General features: G+C 50.8%; 1 protein-coding gene across 11 annotated transcripts in view; it reads right to left on the bottom strand.

Annotated features, from left to right (window-relative positions):
• RIPOR3 (RIPOR family member 3) overlaps positions 1–13,062 on the bottom strand; it is a 74,069-nt gene extending 61,007 nt beyond the window's left edge. For 5 of the 11 annotated variants that reach the window (XM_073793098.1, XM_073793096.1, XM_073793101.1 and 2 more), the window contains exon 1: positions 12,655–13,057. Coding sequence is in view for 9 of the 11 variants with exons in the window: in XM_073793096.1 (XP_073649197.1) it covers positions 12,655–12,657 (3 nt within the window). In the remaining 2 variants the exon portion in view is untranslated. Of the gene's footprint in view, positions 1–12,654 lie in introns of all 11 variants that reach the window. The other 6 variants (XM_073793097.1, XM_073793095.1, XR_012326395.1 and 3 more) reach the window with 5 other exon arrangements.
• Between the last annotated feature and the right edge of the window lie 8,142 nt (positions 13,063–21,204).

The following is a 21,204-nucleotide window of genomic DNA, read 5'->3' on the forward strand; positions in this document are numbered from 1 at the left end:
AAGCCTTACCTCCATCCTCACTTTGCCGACCGGGGCCTCCTGGGGTTCCAGAGGACTGTGCTCACAGCTGCCTACCACCAGGGCGCCCGGCAGCCCGTGGCCTCCCCCATACCCCGACGCTGGGTTCTGCTGTCCCTTCTTCACGGATTATGTTCCCCACGGGGCTGCTGTTACCCAAAAGCCGGCCGGGCTTGGCGCCGTGGAGATAAACAAGCCGAGAGCCACGGCATCTGAGAGCTCCAGAAACTGGCCTTTGTGGGGAAGCCGCAGCCAGCTGGCACAAGAGTCACGGCCTGGCCGTGGCCCCCGAGCAGGCAGACCTGGCGGTGACAGGACAGAGGGGAAGGGGTCAGGCCTTCGCCTTCACATGGCAACAGATGCCTGACTCCAGATTGGGAGAACAGACTTTCAGGCCAGATGCAGCTCACAGGGCCCGATGACTATGGTGTCTAGCGCTCCCCGCCCCAGGCCTACGTGATCCCCGCCCCTAAGCTGGATCCACCCTGCGGCTCACCCCAGCCCCCCGGCCCCACAGAGACGCGTGTCCGTCCCTTCCTCTCATCCAGGGTTGGAGCCCCCTGAGCAGAGGGCCCCAGGGGCCACATGGCCGTTGCCTGCCCTGCTGTTGCTCCGAAGACGGGAATGTGAGTCAGACCTTTGATGTCCGCAGGCATGGAAACAGGCTGGCGGCCCATGGGCGACTCAGCTGTGGCAGGTAGTGGTTTTGGGGTGACCCCAGCCCTCCTCCTGGGTCCAGCTGATCCCACAGCTTCTTGGATGCCGGGCACATGGGCTGCCCAAGCTGGGTGACGACCACTTCGGTACTGGGCTCCCAATTGCCCCGAGGAAGCGGAAGCCTCCCGCCCAGCGGGCAGCGGGTGAGTTAGGAGCCTGGCCCCGGAGCCACAGCCGGAAGCCGGTGCGCTGCTAGCCTCAGCTCTTCTCCGTATGCGGCCAGGCCCCCACCGGGTCGCCGTCCTGACAACGATGGTTGGCGTTAATAAGAACTTGCTCTCTGCCGTTAGCTCAGGACGTCCCCGCAAGCCCCCAAGGGAGGTCTGTTACAATCCCTGTCTTACATTCTGACCATTCTAATCAGAGGGTTAGGTGGGTTAAATCAAACCCAACTCTGAAACATCACGGCCTACTCATCATTCGCCCACACAGGGCTGTCTAAGGGGCTGGACGCAGGGGAATCGGGATTGGAACCCAGGTAGTCTGGCTTTGAGGCAGTGCTCTCTGCCATCTGTCTGTCCAGCCCCTACCTACTCGCCAGGCCCATCAACCGCCCACACAAAGTGCTGCGGGCTGGCTTTGTCCTGCGGGGACCCCTGACCTCCCCAGGGGTCTCTAACCCACTCACTCTCTCCACTCTGACAGAGCAACTATTTCCTGGCCCCAAAGCCCCAGTTGTTGGAAATTACAAGTTTTCTTTCCTGACCCCTAATTGCACACGTCTCCCATTAGCCAAAGCAAGTTCTTTCCACGGCGGCGTGATAAAAAGTGAACTGCGAAGCGTCATCTGGCCGCGCGCTCATTCGTCTCTGTCGGAGCCCCATCCCAGCCCCACCAGGCCCTACTCTCCCCTCGCTGATGCCACCATCAAAGAAACAGCCGCACCAATGCTGCAAGGCCGTGGCCGGGCCCAGCCCGAGAAGTCGGGGCTCGTCGACCTGCCAGAGTGAATCACTTTGCGAGCGTTTAATAGCATTGTCTTGATGATGAATAAATCACACCTTAATGGACCATTTTTCAATTTGTAGCCCCCAGTCAAGATTCCTAAAATGTCCCCAGATGTGAGAGATGACGTGGCACGCCAGCTTCCTACCCACAGGAGACCCGGGCACCGGCAACTGGAGGCAGAGCACAACCTCAGTTTCCCACGATAAAGACAAGATTCCTCCCCTGTCCCTTTAGAGCCTCTCTTGGGGGGATGTTTCTGGAGAGAGGTGCGGGCCAGGAGCGAGCCTATCTCAGATACTGGGATTCTGGGAAGGAAAGTATGGCAACCCCAAGCTCTCGGGGGGAGATTGGAACGTCTCGAAATCTTGCCAGCTTTGGAGTTAGAAAGAAAAGGGTCTGAAGCCCAGCTCTGCTCTTTGCCAGCTGTGTGACCTGGGGCAAGTCAGTTCACCTCTCTGGGCCTCAGAGATTATCACAGGACCACTTCACACAGCTTCAGAGAGGGCCAAAGGAGAGAAGGAATAAAAGAAGCTCAGAGAAGCGCCCGGCACGCAGTGTGTACTGCTGCAATAGGTGGTGAAGGGAGTGTTAGTAATGGCGAGTATTTATTAGGTGGTGTCGTAAGTTGAATGGTATCCCCCCAAAATTCATGTCTACCCAGAGACTTAGAACGTGACCTTATCTGGAAATAGCCTTTGCAGATGTAATTAGTTATGATGAGGTGGTACTGGATTAGGGTGGCCCTAAATCCAATGACTGGTGTCCTTATAAGAGGAGAGGACACACGGAAGAGGGCCAGGTAAGGGCAGTGAACACCTCCTCATTCATTTGTTCTCTCGTGCGGGGCGGGTCCAACAGCACACTGGGTGTGGACACGGGGCTGCCAGCATCCACGGTGCAGGGAGCCCCCTGACCCTTCAGATACTCTGGAAGAATTCCTAGGGTCATCCCTGGATTTGCCCTCCCTGGATTTTCTACAGTCGCCCTTTAGCTGGGTACAGAGGAGGGGGAGAAACCCAGGCAAAACCACACTTCCGAACCAATCCAGCAGCAAACATTCCTCACCCTGGGTCAGGAGTGTTTGTCTATCGGGAAGCAAGAACAGTTCATCTGAGTTTCTTCACCCTTTGTCCCAAGAGGCAAAAATGTCAGAAATGTGCAAGAGCTCTGGCCACAGAGGGACACTGTATCTCGCCCCTGCGGTCCATTTCCTGCACGGGGCTGAGGGTCAGGGTGAGGGCCACTGCCCTGAGGGTCAGGAGAAGTGGATTGGCCCCTGCTGGGCCGCGGGCTGGCTGTGGGGCGCAGGGTGAGGCTCTCCCATCTCTGGGCCCCAGTTTTCTTATCTGAAAAATGGGGGTGTTGACGCCTGATCCAGCCTTGCATGGAGTTAAGTACCAGCAGATGGCATAAGCGCAGGTCAGGTCATATTGGGTGGTTTTCCTCTATTCTCTCTAGGGGGGTCAACAACATGAGAAATGGGGTCTTCCGTCAGTGCCTCCCTCAGACCCGACTTTATAACCAGCGGACTTGGCCCTGTCGGTCAGTGCATTTGATTCACTAAGTACCCACGGCATGCACGGCACTGTGCGGGTTTCTGGGAGGTTATTTATGACTGTTAACACCGAAGATTAACAATACCAGCAGTAGCCAGCATTTATTGAGCATTTGCTAGATCCAAAGCATTATGTGCTTTGCCTCATTTAATTCTGAAAACAAACCTACTAGATAGGAATCGTCAGAACCCCCATTTCTGAAAGAAGACTCAGTCCAGAGGGAGGACGACTTGCCCAAGCCCACACAGTTAGGTTGGACCCCGTTTATTCTCGATTTCAGACCAGATGCTGCAGCCTGCAAGTACCCACGGCCCAGTGGGCGAGGTGAGCCTGGACCCTCCCATAGATGCGACATTCCTAACCCGAGCTTGTGTTTCTCGTGCCCGACACAGGGTCAAACATTCCACCAATGTTGTATCGCCGAGACCTCCCAAGACCTTCCTGAGGAGTTGTTACCATTATTGTTATTATCCGGTTCATACAGATGAGGACACAGAGGCCCTGGGGGTTACACGGGTGGAGAGCTGAGAAGTCAGGACCAAAATCCGGCCTTCCTGACTCCTCCTGTCCCCGCAAAAGGGAGCCGGACACCATGGTACTAAATCCATGCAGAGACAGCCAAGAGTATTAGAACGGAGATCCCAGGGGTCTTCCTGGAGGAAGAGGATCACAAAAGATGGGCTGAACCTGCACAGATTTCCTCTGTCCAGGCCAGCTCAGGCATTTGCCAGAAACTTGGGGACCAGATGGCCACACTCCTCTGAGGGACTCGGAAGGAATCTGTCCCACCTGGCTCGGGAGGACCTCACCCTGCCCTGCCTCACAGGCCGGTCTGCATGCCAGGCCGGGGCTGGCCCATGGCCCACTCATCTCTCCTCATTCTGCAGGCCCCAGGGAGGAAAGTCCAGAGCCAAGGTTATCGTGGGGTTCACATACCCCAGGGAGGGGTGGATACACAAAGCTAAAGGTCATTCAACGCGGCATGACTTGCAATCACAAAAGATTGGAACTGATGTCATGTCTATCAACAGGGTACTGGGTTAAGATACTTTGGTACAATCACATGACTCAAGCGTCAGAGGAGATCCTGAGTCCATAATAAAAACTGACGTTTAGGAAGGACTTTACACGTGGTCAGGGTCTCTTCCAAGTGTATCCACTCATTTGGTCCTTACAGCAATCTCAGGAGGGACCACGACCATCACTTTAAAATGAGGAAAGTGAGCACAGAAAGCTCCAGTCCCTCGTCCACGGCTCGTGGCCATGAACAGCGGAGCTGAGATTTGGTGCGGGCAACAGAGGCTGGCTGGGGAGCAGCCTGCCACATGCTCTCCCAGCTTCTCTGTGTTGACAAGAGCCCTGGCGCCCTTGGAACCCGGGAAGGAAGAGAGGCACACAGACACCCTTCAGCGCTCCCTGCCCTGTGCCAGCCTGCGGAGCAGGTGCAATTAGAAGAGGCTTGACTGAGGCGTCCTCGTCTGAAGTGGATTCTGATAACTCAGCCGCTGTGGTAGCCAACTTCCCCTCCAGCCAATTACGGCCCGCGGGGCCCACTGATGATTTTTACAGCCTTTCCTGGAGTCATGACAAGGAAAACTAAATGAGCTACAGGACCCCTTTCATCACTAACAGCCGGGTATCACGGTTGGGGGCAGAGGAAGGAAAGAAAAATCACTTTTCTCCCCTACTTTGAGCTAATCAAGAGAACTCGAGCCTGGACGGCCAACATGTTGGTGTTGAGAAAAGCTGTTCTCAAGCAGAACTAATTGGCAACAGAAATGGAATCTCCCCCCCCCCAAAAAAAGTATAAACATGCTTTCTCCCTGGGAATTACCCTTCAGAATAGGTATTCCAGACATGTGTGTGCAATGGCCCGAGCATGGCCTGGAGTGGACGTCTCCACTCCTGTTGCCCAGCACCCCTGCCCTTCTCCCAAGAACAGCAGCTAGCTTTGGGACACCTCAGGCCCTGATTCGCCGACACTGGTTTGGATAGAATTGATTCCCCCTCAGCTCCAAGTATAAGGCTTGTCAGTTGCTCATGCCAAGGAGCGTATTCCAGGGATATTTCAGGAATGGGCATACAACCCGACAAGAAACAATACGGCACAAGAAAGGAACACTTTATGAGGCTTCTGGAAAAGAGAGCTCTTGCCACTTTAGAGGTGCAGAGAGGTGAAGTAATTTGCCTAGAGTCACACAGCACAGTGGTAGGGGATCAGGATTTGAACCCAAGTCTGTAGGACTGAAGAGTTTGCAACACTTAACTGCTAAGCTCTACCAAGAGGGGGAATAAACTCCAGAGGAAGCCAGAGAAGCTGGATCCAAACCCAACTCTGTGTGATTCCAGGCAAGTTACTTAACCTCTCTGTTCATCAGTTTCCAGACCTGTAAAGTGGGGCTTATAAGAGCACCTCCACTTGCGGGACCTGAGGGTTGAATGAATTTACAGCAATACATGTAAAGTGTGTGGAAAAGTGCCTGTCTCACGGTGAGGATTTACCCTTACCCCCCTCACACTGTTTCCCACATGTGATGAGAGTCAGACTAAATAAAAGCAGGGGAAGGGGAGGAAGGAGAGGTCGATGCTATCAGGCTCGGTTCCCCTCCGGGAGCAGCCGTACCACAAAGATGTGGCACATCAGGAACCCACAGCCCGCTCAGGCTTGGGTATTCTGACCTGGAGAGACAGAGTCGACGGCAGCTGGGCCTGTCTATGTGGTGGTGGTCGAGATCCAGGGGAAATTCCACTCATTCAAGTGGCAAAAAAGTAAGACATCTGACAAATGCCACGTGGTTGAGGGTGGGTGTGAATCGGTACAGACACATTGGAAAATAGTTCAGTATATTATTTCATATTCCTATGGCCCAGCAATCCTACTCCTGGGTACACGTCTGAGACACACGCCAGCATGAACGTACTAGGACAAGTGCAAGAATGCTCAAAGCAATTCTGTTTATAACAGCAAACAGACAAGTGGAAACAACCCAAAGACCCATAGACTTGGAAAACAAATTCCGGCCTCCTGCAGAATAGTATACGGCAGTGAAAGTGAATCAACAGCCAGCCACGTGCCACCATAGATGAATTTTAGTGATAAAATGATTTAAGAACACAGAGGTACCACAGGACAACACATAGCTTTTTAGAAAGTTCAAAAATAAGTAAAAGTAAATAATATATTATTATGGCATAAATACGTGAGTGATAATACTACTTTTTCAAACAAGAGAGATCAGGATGATGGAAACATTCCGGAGTTGGATGATGGTGGTGATTGCAAAACACTGCGAGCGTGCTAAATGCCACAGAACTGTACCCTGGAAAATGGTGACTGTGGTGAGTTTTATATTATGGATCTCTTACGACAATTTTCTAAAAACCAAGGGAAAGATAAACACAAAGTTCAAGTAGTAGCTACCGCAGTGGAAGGAGCACGTACCTGGTTATAAATAATTGTCACAGCTGTTTGTGGGTTGGGTGGGTAAATGGGGACATTCAATTGTCTCTTTCACCTGGGCTGTGATTAATTGAAGTCACCTGAGGTCCATTTTGTAAAGACTTGAGGAAAGCTCTCTGGACCTGGATTTGGGGACCAGGGATCTAATGGGTGCCCCTGGGCAAGTGAGAAAAGACCTTGGGCCGTTCCCGCTGCTGCCAACCAGGCACCAGCCTATCGGGCATCTGGCGGGTGGGTGCAACCAATGGTCTGGAGGTACCACTTAAGCCCACCTCCTCATGCCTCCACCTGCAGGGCCTTCCCCTCCCCTCGCTCATTCTCCCCTGGGGAGTGAGTTTGGAGGGCGATGCTAGGCTCGCTCCTCATCGGAGGGCTGCCTGCAGCACTGGGTGGTGGGAGAGGTGATTCAGTTCAAGGGACAACACGGTCACAGCCACCTGGCCAAGACAGACTCCGAGTTCCATCACCTGCCTGACTCCTGGGTTTATCCGAACTCAGGTAAGAAAGAGGGGGTTGTTTACCGAGTCCTCCAAGCCCACCTGAGACAGAGAAGGGGGGTGTGAGTATAGGGGCCACATGAAGAGCCTGGAACCTGGGCCTGGTTGGTCTGACGGGCACATGTGAGGATGCACGATTCCACAGACTCTCGTTGTTTTGCAAAGGAGCGGCTGCTTGGTGAGTTAGCACGGGCTATTAAAATGCGGTATTCATAAATGAAATGTAGCATGCAGCTAGAGGTGCCCAGGGACCCTAATTCAGTCTGACCGCTTTGTCACCCTTGGCAACGTAGCAAAGCGAATATGCCATAAGTCTTAACTGAGTACCTACTATGGGCTACAGCACTGAACAAAACAGGCCAAAATAAATAAATAAATAAAAAAAACCTGCCCTCAGGAAACTCACATTCTAGTAGAGGATATTTTGAAAAAGAAAAATAATATATTATTTTTAGATGATGGAAAGAGGTACGGAGTGAGCCATGTGGAGATCTGGGAATGAGTGTCCCAGGCAGAGGGGAAGGCAAGTGCAAAGGTCCTGAGGCAGTACTGAGCCTGGCTCACTTGAGAACAGTCAGTGTGGCGAGGGGCAGGGCAGGGCAGAATCTGGAGACGAGGTCCAGATTTTGCGGGGCCTGGTGGCCGTGGTTAGGAGCAGGGAGCCAGGCCTGTGGGAGGAGGGTGTCCTGAGCAGAGGAGGGGCAGGATCTGACTTCCTTTTAATAAGACCTGCTGGCTGCAGGTGTAGAACAGCCCATCAGAGAGGCAAGAGGAGAAGCAGAGACGTCCGTGAGGAGGCAACCACAACAGTCCAGAGAGGGATGATGGCCACAGGGACGAGGGTGGCAGCAGTGGAGGTGACGGGAAGCCAGCAGCTTCCGGAGACAGGTTGAGGGTAGAGCCAATAGAATGTCTTTTTTACTGAAAAGTGGAAGCAGCTGGGCTCTACTCATGTGTTTTGCAGTCAAGAAAGTTTGAGACCTGGTTTGAAAATAGAGATGTGGTTGTCAAAACGGCTCCCTTCTCACAACCTCCTGGGGCTTCTGTTATGCAGGCATTGAAAGGAGTGGTTTAGGTCTTCATGTGCTAACAGGGAAAGACACCGGGGTGTATTGTCAAGTGAGACAAGGAAGATGCGGAATAAAATGTAAGAATGACCTCATTTTTGAACATTAAAATTACATATACGAGTGAATGAACGGTCTGGAAGAACAGACAATGGTTACCTGGAGCGGAACCCACTGAGATTTAAAGTCAGGATTGCCCTTCCTACATGCAAAATAAAAGAATCCAAAAACCCTGGTTTTAGCTCCTTTTAAGATTGCTGTGGGCGGGGCTCGCTTCCTGCCATCCCAGCCTCACTTCTCATAGGCGGCCAGTGTCCCCACCTGGGCCTCCTCCTTGGCTAGGCCTGTAAGAAGGCAGAACAGGGGAATGAGAAATATTTTCCTCTCGTGCTTGCGGGCCTGGGAGACTGGAAAGGGCCCACCTGGCTCCTAGGCTTTCTAAAAATAGAAAGTTTTCTGAACTTTCCAATAGGTTTGGCTTAGCTGTTCCTCCTCCATGTTCCAAGACGCCATTTTGATTAGAGAATCATGTGTTGTGCATGAAAATCAAGGATGGCAGGAGCGAGACCTGAAAAGGGATGGAATTTACAGGGAGCTGCCCCTGAGGGGACCCGGAAACGCCCTGCGAATGTGGAGGGGCGGGGGGGGGCACCGAGAATGCAGGGACCCAGGGCCTTTGTGCTGCCTGAGCTGGGGCCCTGGACACAGCCGGTGCAAATAACACCTTCTGACCCTCCCAATCTCTGCATCCATTCCAGCACTTAGAGCAGGAGAGAGGAGTTTGGCTGTTGGGTTTGTTTGAGGCCAGAGGAGGAAGTTGAGGGATTGTGTCCAAGGCCCAGTGCCTGGAGTTTGAATCCCTTTGGGTGAGAGCTGAGGACGGTCCATGACAAGATTTCTAAGACCCTGGGCACAAGCATATATGCTGTGGGGCCAGTGGTGTGTTGGTAAAGGTTTAACAACCAGCTTTCCAGGGGAAAGTGTATGTGTGGGTATGCACGTGCACACATGTGTACAAATATAGGCACTTACTCATGCTTGCACACATAAACACATATATACTCAGGTTTACTATAGATTGTATTGATGGAAAGGATGTATAGCCCACAACTTACAGATAAACATAAAATGTACAATAGCCCCCCCTTTTGTAAATTTCATATACTCAGTTGATTCACACAGGACATTTTTGTTGATTTTTGCCGCCAGCTCTTGTATCTGTTGTCACCTTATGGTTATAATTGATGAGTGACTGTAGTTCTTTCCAGAACGTTGGCTGATATCTGCCTTTACCTTAAGGACTGAGACAAAAATGATACACCAAAGTGCAGGTCGGAACTTTCCTGGTTTGTCAGCGAAGTGTGCAACTTCCCTGCTTTTTGGTGTTATTCCCACTGTAACAATTAGAGACGTGACGCATTTTTATGTTTAACCTGCATCATCCTTTTCTCCCTCCCTTTCTTTGTCTAGATCACTTTGTCTGTTGACCTAGACAGTCAACAAAACAATAAATCAAGCCCTGAGCTGTACTGTTTGCCAATTCCCGTAGTGTAATTACTCCCACCATGGCCGACTTCAGGCTACCAACTTAAGTCGCAAAAAATGGAATTGGGAAGAGATCTGCAATAGTGCACTGTTAGGGGGTGTTCCCACCAGACAGACACACCGGACGTGAATATCCCCAGGAGAACCAGTAACAGTAACATGTAGTTTTAAAAACTGGAAAGTGATGAGTTTTGAGCACTTACGACCTTTGTTTTTTGTTTTTTTAAATTTATTTCATTTATTTATTTTTTGGCTATGTTGAGTCTTCGTTGCTGCGTGCGGGCTTTCTCTAGTTGTGGCGAGCAGGGGCTGCTCTTCGTTGCGGTGCGTGGGCTTCTCATTGTGGTGGCTTTTCTTGTTGCAGAGCACAGGCTCTAGGTGTGTGGGCTTCAGTAGTTGTGGCTTGCGGGCTCTAGAGCACAGGCTCAGTAGTTATGGCGCACGGGCTTAGTTGCTCCATGGCATGTGGGATCTTCCCGGACCAGGGCTCGAACCCATGTCCCCTGCATTGGCAGGTGGACTCTTAACCACTGCGCCACCAGGGAAGCCCCACGACCTTTGTTTTTAATTAATTTATTTAATTATAAGTTTATGTAGCTTAATTTTTAATAATGGCTCTGGTTAGCAACGAGTTCACCAAATTCCTGAAAATCTGACAGTCGGCTTTTGCGAGCCGGTCCAAGCTGGCTCCAGCACGCCACCCGTGCAGGGACCACATGGCAGAGAGTGTCACGGGCTGGGGAGGAAGCCCTTCCCTCCACCTCTGCCCAGAACCCAGAGCAGCTCAGGCAATAAGCAGCTGGAGTCTGGCCGCACCAGATGGGTGCTGGCAACAGTGAATTTCTCCCAGTGGCCTTGGCGGCAGAGGCGAGGGACTAGTTTGCAAGCCAATGTGAAACATCCCTTTGGAGCTCCCCAGAAGGAACTGGGGGACCCTGGGGGTGCTGAGCTTCCAATGACACGTAGGTGAGGGCTCTGTAAGTGGCAGACATCTGGGTTAAATCACTCTGTGCCAAACCTAAGCTGCGGGACTGAGCTGGGCTTTCAGCGTTTCATGAGGCTTTTCTGAAGCTTGCGGGGCCCTAGGACTGTTCTCGCTGACAGCAGTCACGGGGCACTGCAGGCCAGCAATCACTTCTTCAAGCCCATCTTAATCCCAGCCTCCTCCGGCACCTTCCCTGATGCGCTGGGGGACTCGCGGGGAGATTTTCCTCCTCTTTAAGCTTGTGTCTCACCCACGTTTAGAACATAAGTACCTTCCAGCCAGAGTCATAGCAATTTAGAGTTTAAAGAGATTTTAGAGATTTCCTAAAATAATCTCGTCTTATAGATGAGAGAAGGGGAGTGACTTGCACAAGATTACAGAAATCAAGGGCAGAACTGTGTAGGGTGACCAGCTGTCCCGGGACTGAGGGGATCTCCTGGGACAAGTTGGTCACTCTTGAGCTAGGACCACCAGTCGGGTCTCAACTCAAGCCCAAGGCAGAGGGTCTGGGCCAGTCCTAGAAAGAAAAGGAGCGAGTACAGAGCTGCTGCGGGATGGAATTTTCCAAGGGAAGAGAAAAGAGGAGGCCATATCTGGGTGCTGGGACTTCCAGCTCTACCCAGATGGCTGGCACCCGAGGGATTTCCCACCTGCCACAGCCCTGCTGTGGATTTCCCCGCCCTTGATGTAACGTGCATCCTCCTTGTCTCTGCCAGAGAGACACTAGCTGACTTTATCTGCATCTTATCTCTTGGCTGCTGTCACCACACCTTCAGGGATGTATATGCAAATAGCCAACGATAATATTAATATGTGATTCCCCCCAAGGGAGGCATGTGGAAAGCACTGAATGTGTTTCACAATTCTGTTTCATCCAGAGGAGCAGTGGGGGCCCAGAATGATTCGAAACAGATTTTTGAAAAAGGCAAAATAAAACTGGAACAAAACCTCATAGAGGCATGTGCCACTCTCCCCACCCCCAGCTCTCCCCACCCCTGCCTAATATTAACTCTCTTCTCTCATTCCCCGGGAGCCTAGTACAGCAAGGGGCATCAGGCCCTCTCCGTTCCAGCCAGGAGCCCCTGCCCATCCCTGGGCTGACATACCCTCTAAATGTTGCAGGCTGATCAGCCCGGTGCTTCGTCTGTCCCACTGTTCTTCTTCCTCATACACATAACACTCCCCTGACACCCTCTCCTCCTTCACCTCTACTTCCTGGGATAGTCACAGACTCAGAGAACACAGAAGTTCCAGCTACTCCTGGAGGCGGAGAGCTTCTGAGATCTGACTCTCATCTCTGCCACTGACCAGCTGTGTGACCTTGGGCAAGTCACTTCATTTCTCTATGCCTCCATTTGCTCAATGTACAACGAGAATAAGAGTAATCATCCCTGTCCTGCCAGGGGCTCATGGGGATTCTCTGAGCTAAAGCTTCAGCAAAGCCTGGCACAGTGCCTGGCATGCAGCAGACCCACACAACATAGCAGTCGTAGGGAATTCCCTGGAGTCCAGTGGTTAGGACTCTGCACTTTCACTGAAAGGGCCGGGATTCATTCCCTGGTCGGGGAATTAAGATCCTGCAAGCTGCCCGGCGCTGCTAAACACAAGGAAAAAACAGTAGTCATAGTAAGAGCCCCTTAAAGATCACCTAGTTCAACCCCTCATTGTAGGGATGGACAAAGGGAGGCCCAGAGAGGGGAAGGAAGTTGCCCAAGGCCACACAGCAAGATGCTGCCATCTCATCTCAGCCTCAGCGCTTGGGGAGCTCCAGGTGGGATGTGCGGATGCCCTCCTCACACCCCGACTCCCTCTAAAGTCTGGTCCACGCCAGCTGCACACGGAGCAGTCGCTTCGCACTCACCATCGAGCAGGTCTCGACATTCAGGGCCGTGTCACGCCGTCCTCCTGGAAGCAACACGGCTTTCTCTATCGCTGAAGCGAGCGTCGGCTCCCATCGGCTGCGGGGCTCGGGAGACCAGCCTATAGGGACTGGCCGCTCGGAAGATGGCCTCGGAGGACCCCCTGCCCGCGATCTTCCTCGTGGTGCCGTGGGGACGGCGCGCGGCCGCCAGCCGGGCTCCGATAAAGCAGCCTGGCTCTTATCCGGCCTGTGTCAGGGTGCAGGCGGCCGCGGAGCTGGGGTTCCAGGAAGCCCGCCTGGGGCCCCCCCGGCCGGCCCCGTTCCCCCCGGATGCTGCCTGCCGCTCTGGCCTCGGCCGATTGCCCGTCAGTGTCACTCTGAGCTCTGCCAGGGAGAATTCCATGCTGGCCCCCTGCAGGCGGAGCCCCACCCCTTCACGGCCCACCCCCACTCGCATCTTGGCAAGGGGACCGGGAAAGGCAGCTAATTTCAAGTCCGTACAGCGTTTGTGGTCGTGTCCTGAACTCTCCACGATTAATCACGGAGCATCTGATTTCTGCTTTGCCTCAGAGGGGGGTGTGGGGAGGCCTGGAAGTTTCTGTTTACTCATTCTGCACCGGGCTTCGTGCTAATCACAAACAGACGGGACCCAGCCTCCCGCTCGCTCCCCCGCCCTCTTCTCCCTCTTCCTACCTTGCCACTTTCGGGTCGCTCTCCTCACTCTTTCTCCTTTCCCTCCTTTCTTCCCTCCTTCCCATCTGTTCCCTGCCTCTGTCCCAGATCCGGTCCTCCGTACACCCCTTCCTCTGGTCCTGGTTCCCCCCAAGCCCCCTCTGCACCTCCCACTTCTCCTGGGATGTAAATTAGCTTGGCCTTTTCCCTTTACATCTTTACAGCTAGTGGTCAGCCTCTTTTCTTTCTTTACAACCTAATTATTTCAGGGTTTGCCCCGCCGCCCAACCCCCATTACATGGGTGTGTAGAACTCCTATGAACTTGACTGTGTGTCCCAGTCAAGGGTGGAGTCCAGATACGAGGCACTGCTCCTTTGGTCACCTCGGCACATCTCGGCTTTCGGATTTCGGATTCTGCTCAGGGATGGACCCAGAAACAAAGGCCCCATTCATCGCCACCACGGAGAGCCCACCCCCCAGCCATGGTGCCTCCCAGCCTGTAACACCTAGGGATAAATTTCTCTCTGCTGCCCCTTGGCTCCGTGCCGCCCTGCAGCCACTGCAGACAAGAAATCAGGAATAAACAGCCCCAAAGAAGAGAAACTGACACCCCTTCCCACAGCCACAAACACACATACTCTGAAGGGTAATTTGGCAAGACCTTTAAAAACCAGAAATGGGCGTAAGCTGCCACCCAGAACATCACTTAATGCACGTCCACGAGGTGGCATGCACATAGACGTTTGTTTAAAAAAAAAAAAAAGGTTTATCACAGGCAACATTGGAAATAAATATCCATCCCCAAAAATGACTGGTTAAATAGAATATAATAAATAGAATATGAAAGAATCGTACTATCCCGGGCAGGGACTCAGAGGGTGAGCTGCATCTGTATGTAACAATGGAGATGGGTCTCCAAGACATATTATCGAGTGAAAAGAGGGTCAGAATGATACATCCAGTATCATCCTGATTGTGTAACCCTCCGCCCTTATACACACATAAAATGAAAGGCTATGGAAACACATAAAGCCAGGAAAATAGTCTATAAGGATATAAACCACACTGAGCCATTACCTCTGGGAAGTGGGGGAGGCAGAAGTTTAAGCGTGGTGCTCTTACCTGTAGCAGCTTCATTCTGAAAAGTGAAAATGGATTCATCTGTTACCTAGATTCCCAACCAGCTTCCTTCACCAGTGACATTGCACCCCATACCCGGAGAAAATTTCATCCACCCGTTTGCCTCCTTGGACTAGCTCAAAGAATTCTATAATCTGTCAGCTGAGAACTGAACAGCAGTCCTGAGGAGTGAACCCAGAAGTTCTACAAGCACTCTAGTTTGATCACCTCTAGTCAGGTGTTGGGACCCAGAGCTGAAACTGACATTGCACTGAGTGAAATTCTTTAAGAGCCAGGGAGCTGTCAAAGTTACTCCGGAGTGGGCTTAGGTCTCCTGGAAAGGAGGCCGGCAGATCTATATTTGAAAGCAAAGTATTGGAAAGTTGATGGCTTGGTTTTCAGGAAGCAATGTCACCTACTCTAACTTGCAAAACATGAAAACCACTCTGAAGTGTTTTAAAGGAGTGAACATGTTCAGACTTCATGCCAAGAAAAGGGTTGCCGAGAAGCACGGTTTCGGTTCAGCCGTTTCTCTCCTGCTCACCGACCAAGTGCACAACCACATCTCACGGGCACAACAGGCAGGCGAGCCTGGCACTCCACACAGGGTGCTTCGCACGTGCTGTGATGTGATGGAATTCACCAGAATGCTCTCTGTCCCCACTTGTCCAGTGCCTGCGGGCTTTGGGAATTCAACTGCAAAGAAGACAAATGATGCTTTTCACAGCCCCGAGCCAGTGGGGGCACCAGCCCCTCCTCCTCGTCCTCCAGGGCAGAAAGGAACCCCAGCTTTGGAGCCGGGCAGTCTCAGACTTGGTGTTTCCAGCCATCTGAGGGAGTGGCAGAGTGAGACCATGCCGTTCCCAAAGCAGGCCTCACATAGGGTCAGTGCCCAAGATGACTTTGGGTGACACACAGGACACTGAACAGCACTGCCCCTAGAGTGGGAACGTCATTTTACTCCAGTGGCAATTCTCTTCCCATCCCATTTGGCCTGGGACAGAGTCTCAGCTTTGTGCTAATCTGTCTTTAACACCTCTACCGTCTACTAATCTCTCTTTCGGACAAAGAAAAAGCAGGCCTCAGGCTTAGGTCAGCCAGCAGCCAACAGCATCCAGCTAGAATCCTGTTTGGCAAGTGATCACGGTTTTCCACTGTCTTCCACTTTCCTATCTGTAATTTTTTTAAGTTTAAAAGGGAGTCCATCAGCTAAGGGAAAATCTGACAAAACCTTAATAAGGCACAGAGTTTAGTTAATAATGATGTATCAATATTGGTCATTAGTTATGACAAATGTACCATAGCAATGTAAGATGACAAGAGGGGCAATTAGAAATTGGGTACAGGGTATGTAGAGTTCCCTGTACCGTCTTTGCCACTTTTCTGTAAGTTTCAAACTATTCCAAGATTGAAAGCTTAGTGGTGATCATTTTGTAATGTGTAGAAATATCGAATCACTATGTTGTGTAACAGGAACTCACGTAGTGTTGTAGGTCAATTGTTCAAAAACAAACTCATAGAAAAGGAGATCAGAGGCGGGGGTTTGGGGGAGGGGGGAATTGGATGAAGGTAGTCAAAAGGTACAAGCTTCCGGTTATAAGATAAATAAGTACTAGGGATGTAATGCACAACACAATTAATATAATCGACACGGCTGTACATTATATGTGAAAGTTGTTAGGAGGGTGAATCCTAAGAGTTCTCATCATAAGGAGAGAATCTTTCTTTTTCCTTTATTTTGTATCTGTATGAGATGATGAATGCTCACTGGAGTTATTGCAGTAATTATTTCATGACGTACATAAGTCCAATCATTATGTTGTCCACCTTAAACTTATACAGTGCTGTATGTCAATTATATCTCAATAAAACTGAAAGAAAAATAAGTAAATAAAATTGAAAGTTTATTTAACTATGTTTAATGGACCCAGAAAAAAAGTAAGTCCGTGGTTTTTTTTTTTTTTTTGCGGTATGCGGGCCTCTCACTGTTGTGGCCTCTCCCGTTGCAGAGCACAGGCTACGGACACGCAGGCTCAGCGGCCATGGCTCACGGGCTTAGCTGCTCCGCGGCATGTGGGATCTTCCCGGACTGGGGCACGAACCCGTGTCTCCTGCATCGGCAGGCGGACTCTCAACCACTGTGCCACCAGGGAAGCCCCCGTGTTTTTTTTTGTTGTTGCTGTTCTTTGTTTTTTTTAATCGAGGTAGAGTTCATTTACAATATTAATATTAGTTTCAAGTATACAACCTAGTGATTCAATATTTTTATAGATTATACTCCATTTAAAGTTATTACAAAACAATGGCTATATTTCCTCGTGCTGTATATAATACATCCTTGTTGCTTATCTTTTTTTTTTTTTTTGTGGTACGCGGGCCTCTCACTGCTGTGGCCTCTCCCGTTGCGGAGCACAGGCTCGGGACGCACAGGCTCAGCGGCCATGGCTCACGGGCCCAGCCGCTCCACGGCATGTGGGATCTTCCTGGGCCGGGGCACGAACCCGTGTCCCCTGCATCGGCAGGCGGACTCTCAACCACTGCGCCACCAGGGAAGCCCTGTTTATCTATTTTATACATAGTAATTTATATTTCTTAATCCCCTACCCTATCTTGCCCCTCCTCCCTTCCCTCTCGCCACTGTTAACCACTAGTTTGTTTTCTGTATCTGTGAGTCTGTTTCTATTTTACTATATACATTCGTTTGTTTCAATTTTTAGATTCCACATATAAGTGATAACATAGAGTATTTGCCTTTCTTTGCCTGACTTATTTCACTAAGCATAATAGTCTCTAGGTCCATCCATGTTGTTGCCAATGGCAGAATTTCATTCTTTTCATTCCATTGTGTGTGTTTATATGTATGTGTGCATATGTGTGTGTTTATAAGTGTGTGTGTGTGTATATATATATATGTGTATATATATATATATATATGTGTGTATATATATATATATCACATCTTCCTTATCCATTCATCTGTTGCTGGAAAGTTAGGTTGCTTCCATATCTTGGCTATTGTAAATAATACTGCTATAAACATAGGTGTGCATGTATCTTTTTGAACTAGTGTTTTCGTTTTCTTCTGATACATACCCAGCAGTGAGACTGCTGGATCATATGGTAACTCTGTTTTCAGTTTTTAAGAACCTCCATGCTGTTCTCCATGGTGGCTGCACCAATTTACCTTCCCACCAGCAGTGCACGAGGGTTCCCTTTCCTCCATACCCTCACCAACACTTGTTATTTGTGGTTGCATGTTGCTTTTTTTTAACTGTATGTACAGAGAGAAACAGAGAGACAGCAAATGTGGCAAAATATTGACAATTGGAGTGTCTGAGTGAGGGGGATACGGGGTTCTTTTTTTAAAATCTTATTTGTTTTTGGGCTGCATTGGGTCTTTGTTGCTGCTCGCAGGCTTTCTCTAGTTGTGGCGAAGGGGGGCTATTCTTCCTTGTGGCACACAGGCTCAGTAGTTGTGGCGCACAGGCTCAGTAGTTGTGGCGCACAGGCTTAGTTGCTCAGAGGCATGCGGGATCTTCCCGGACCAGGGATTGAACCCGTGTCCCTGCATTAGCAGGCGGATTCTTAACCACTGCGCCACCAGGGAAGTCCTGTCCTGGGGGTTCTTGAAGCTATTCTTCCAACTTTGCTGCAGGTTTGAAATTTGTTGAAACAAACAGTTGGGAGAGAAAGTAAATCAATGTAAAGAAAAAGTTTAGTACATAAGAGCCCAGGTGGAAAATGAGTGTAGCCAAATTGTCAAGGTGGTGCTGAGTTGCTGGCCTTTGGGGGAAACTAGGCTAAGATGTGGCCTGGCGGGGAGATCTGTGGTGACTCCAAAGGACCCTCTCAAGTCCCTGCGTGGCCACACTCACTCCCTGTCACCCGCAGAATCTTCTCTGCCACCCTCACAGGCACACAACTTCCAACAGCACAGCATTCGTAACACTTTCAAACCATTTCCCCACCTCTACCCCTCACAGCATCCTGTGACATCGGCAGGGCAGGTGTTGTCATCCCACGTGCCAGGCTGGGGATTTCAGGGACAGAGATGAAGAAGGAGGAAATATTCCAGTGGGAGACAGGCGTGTAAACAGAAACCTACAATGCCAAGTGCTAATTTCAGCCCAGGTAGTAAGGGCCAGGTGGGCGGAGCAGTGAGGGAAGCCCCCCCCACCCCCCACCCCCCCACCCAACAGCTTTACCTTCGAGAATGAAGACGATGCCCCAGGGAAGGATAAGTAAACAGAGAAGGATTACCGTACTCCTTCTAGAGAACCTCTGTTCTCTGGCCCTGGGGGAAGGCCAAACCCGCAGCCTTGGGGTCCCTGCAGAGCCTGGGACTCTACCCCTCTCCTGCTTTGCCCCCTCGTCCTTCTAATGTGCCTGGCTCTCTCCCGTGGTTCCCCCAGCAGAACTCTCTCCCCTTGGCCATCTCCCACGCCCTCCTGGCTTTTACCTGTTTAAGACCTTAATCCTTACCCTGTTGGAGCCCACTAAGGAGCCACATTCTCCAAAGCTTTCTCCGAACCCCCGCTCTGGTGTGGAGACCCTCTCCCAGGCAGCCTCGCTGTCTCATCGTGGCAAAACTGTGTAAGCACACAGGCCCCGGCGCCCAATCCTGGCTCCTCTTCTTCCCGACTGAATGACCTTGGGCAAGTCACTTGACCTCTCCATCTCCTCATCTATAAAATGGGAGTAACTATAGAGCCTCACTGGGTTGTTGTGAGGATGAGATGAAACAATAGCTTGTTGCTCAGTCTATGGGCCAGCAGATGGGGCGTCACCTGGGAGCTTGTTAGTATAGAGTCCCAGGCCTCACCTCCGACCTTCTGAACCAGATTCACAGGATCCCAAAATGATTCATGTGCACATTAAAGTTGAGAAGCACTGAGACATTATATGTAAAGTGCGAAGACCCTGCCTGGCACACGGTTGGCTCCTATTAAATAGATGTGGTTGCCATCATCATCGGCACCATCATCCCACAAGATTGCTGTTTCCTCATCCTTCTCCATCTGAGAGGAAAGACCACGACTGCCATGTGCACTATTGCAGACTCAGTGCCCAGAGCAGAGCCGGTGCTTGATGAATGATGGCTGGATTAAGTCATTGTCTAATTTTCATGGAAAAACCCGACAGGAACCCAGTGGCCTTACTCCCAGCTGAGCTTTTTTTCAAACCCCCAGCCTCCTGCAGATACAAGGAACAAAGTCTGGATGGCGAAGGGGTCTCCCATTCAGGAAGGCATGGGGGTGAGCTTGTTTGGGAGGAAGTTCATCCCAGTTGGTAAAATCCGTCATTTTCCTACAGGTAGTAGGATCAAAACTCCCCCTCCTTTATCAACCCTTCAGCACCGAAGAGAACATCCAATTGCTGTATTCTTCCTGGAGATCAATATCCTGACCCGTCATTGCCAATCTTCTCCTCCACTGCCGTCTTGACTCAGGGTCCGGTTCTTTGCACCTCTGCTCCACAGTGACAAACAACCGATTCAACAGAGAGAGGCTGGCTCTGTTGAGCTGGGGAAGCATTTGGAATGACAGGTCCCCCCTCTGGCCTCAGGCTGGGCCATAAACCTTGGTTCAGCGGAGGAATGAATCAGCCCTGAAATCTGGGAGCCTTATCAGTTGGGGGGATTAGCAAAGGCCAAGTCTTGACCTGAAGGAAAATCCCAGACGCCCTCCATGCTCCCTTAGGGACCCTCCGGAGTCAAATATTTTCCGAACCAACTCCAGTTAAGTAAATAGCGTTCTGCACGTGAGTGCCGACAGGGTTTCTCAGAGGACCTGACATTCTCCACTTGGTGACTGTCATTTCCTTACAAACATAACATTGGAAGCGATCTTTGCATTCCCAGAATGATTTCCCCAGCTGAGGAATTCTGCATTTCTCCTGGAGTTCAGGGTTGCGGCTTTATTTTGTGCTTTTATGACAACATCCTCTTAATGCATCTTGTATAATTTGATAAAAACCCTTTCCCCTCCACCCACCCCAATGCGTGTCTTTCTTTGCCACAAATTTCTAGTGAACTCTTCAAAAAATGCACAGCCTAAATTGAACCCTGATGCTTGAAGCACTAATGGGGCGCCTTCTTCAAAGCAATTCTTTACAACCCAACAGTTTACATGTTGCTGGAAACAATGGACTTAAGCGCACAATTTATTTGGATTGGCTAGTTTCATGCTGGTTGGAATCTGCTTTGGGGGGAAAACAAACCCTGCATGTGTTTAGATTTATAATTTATACTGAAAGCACAAATACCTCGTAATAGGGCTGCAATGAGAGGCAGTTATGAGCAAAAGTCACCACACATGGAGGCTTTCCTGTCTCACAGATATACTACGAAAGACTGCAAACCGCTTTTTAGTGAAGCCACCTTCTCCTTTCCCACCCCCATCTCTACCCGCCCCTGCAAGAGAAACACCTATGGCAGAAGCCATAGACCATCTGCCTGACCTGTGAGCAAATGCCCTGCCCTGGCTCTTCCCCAGCTGTCTGGGGTGGAGACTGTCCTGTGCCTGCACTAAGTGATTTACGCTGACTACCTCACTCCATCCTCACAACCACTGCCCTCAGCCTCGTGATCCCCACGTTAAGCGGAGGAAACCGAGGCACAGGAAGGTGAAGCCGCTCTCCCAAGCTCCCACAGCAGGTAATTGATAGAGCCAGGATTCTAACTCAAAGAGTCTTGCTCTAGAATCAACTCTCTCAACCCTGAGGTCCTTTTGTAGTAAAATCTGCTGAACTAGCCAACA

This window comes from Tursiops truncatus, chromosome 15 (genome assembly GCF_011762595.2).
Source record: "Tursiops truncatus isolate mTurTru1 chromosome 15, mTurTru1.mat.Y, whole genome shotgun sequence".
NCBI classification, from domain to species: domain Eukaryota; kingdom Metazoa; phylum Chordata; class Mammalia; order Artiodactyla; family Delphinidae; genus Tursiops; species Tursiops truncatus.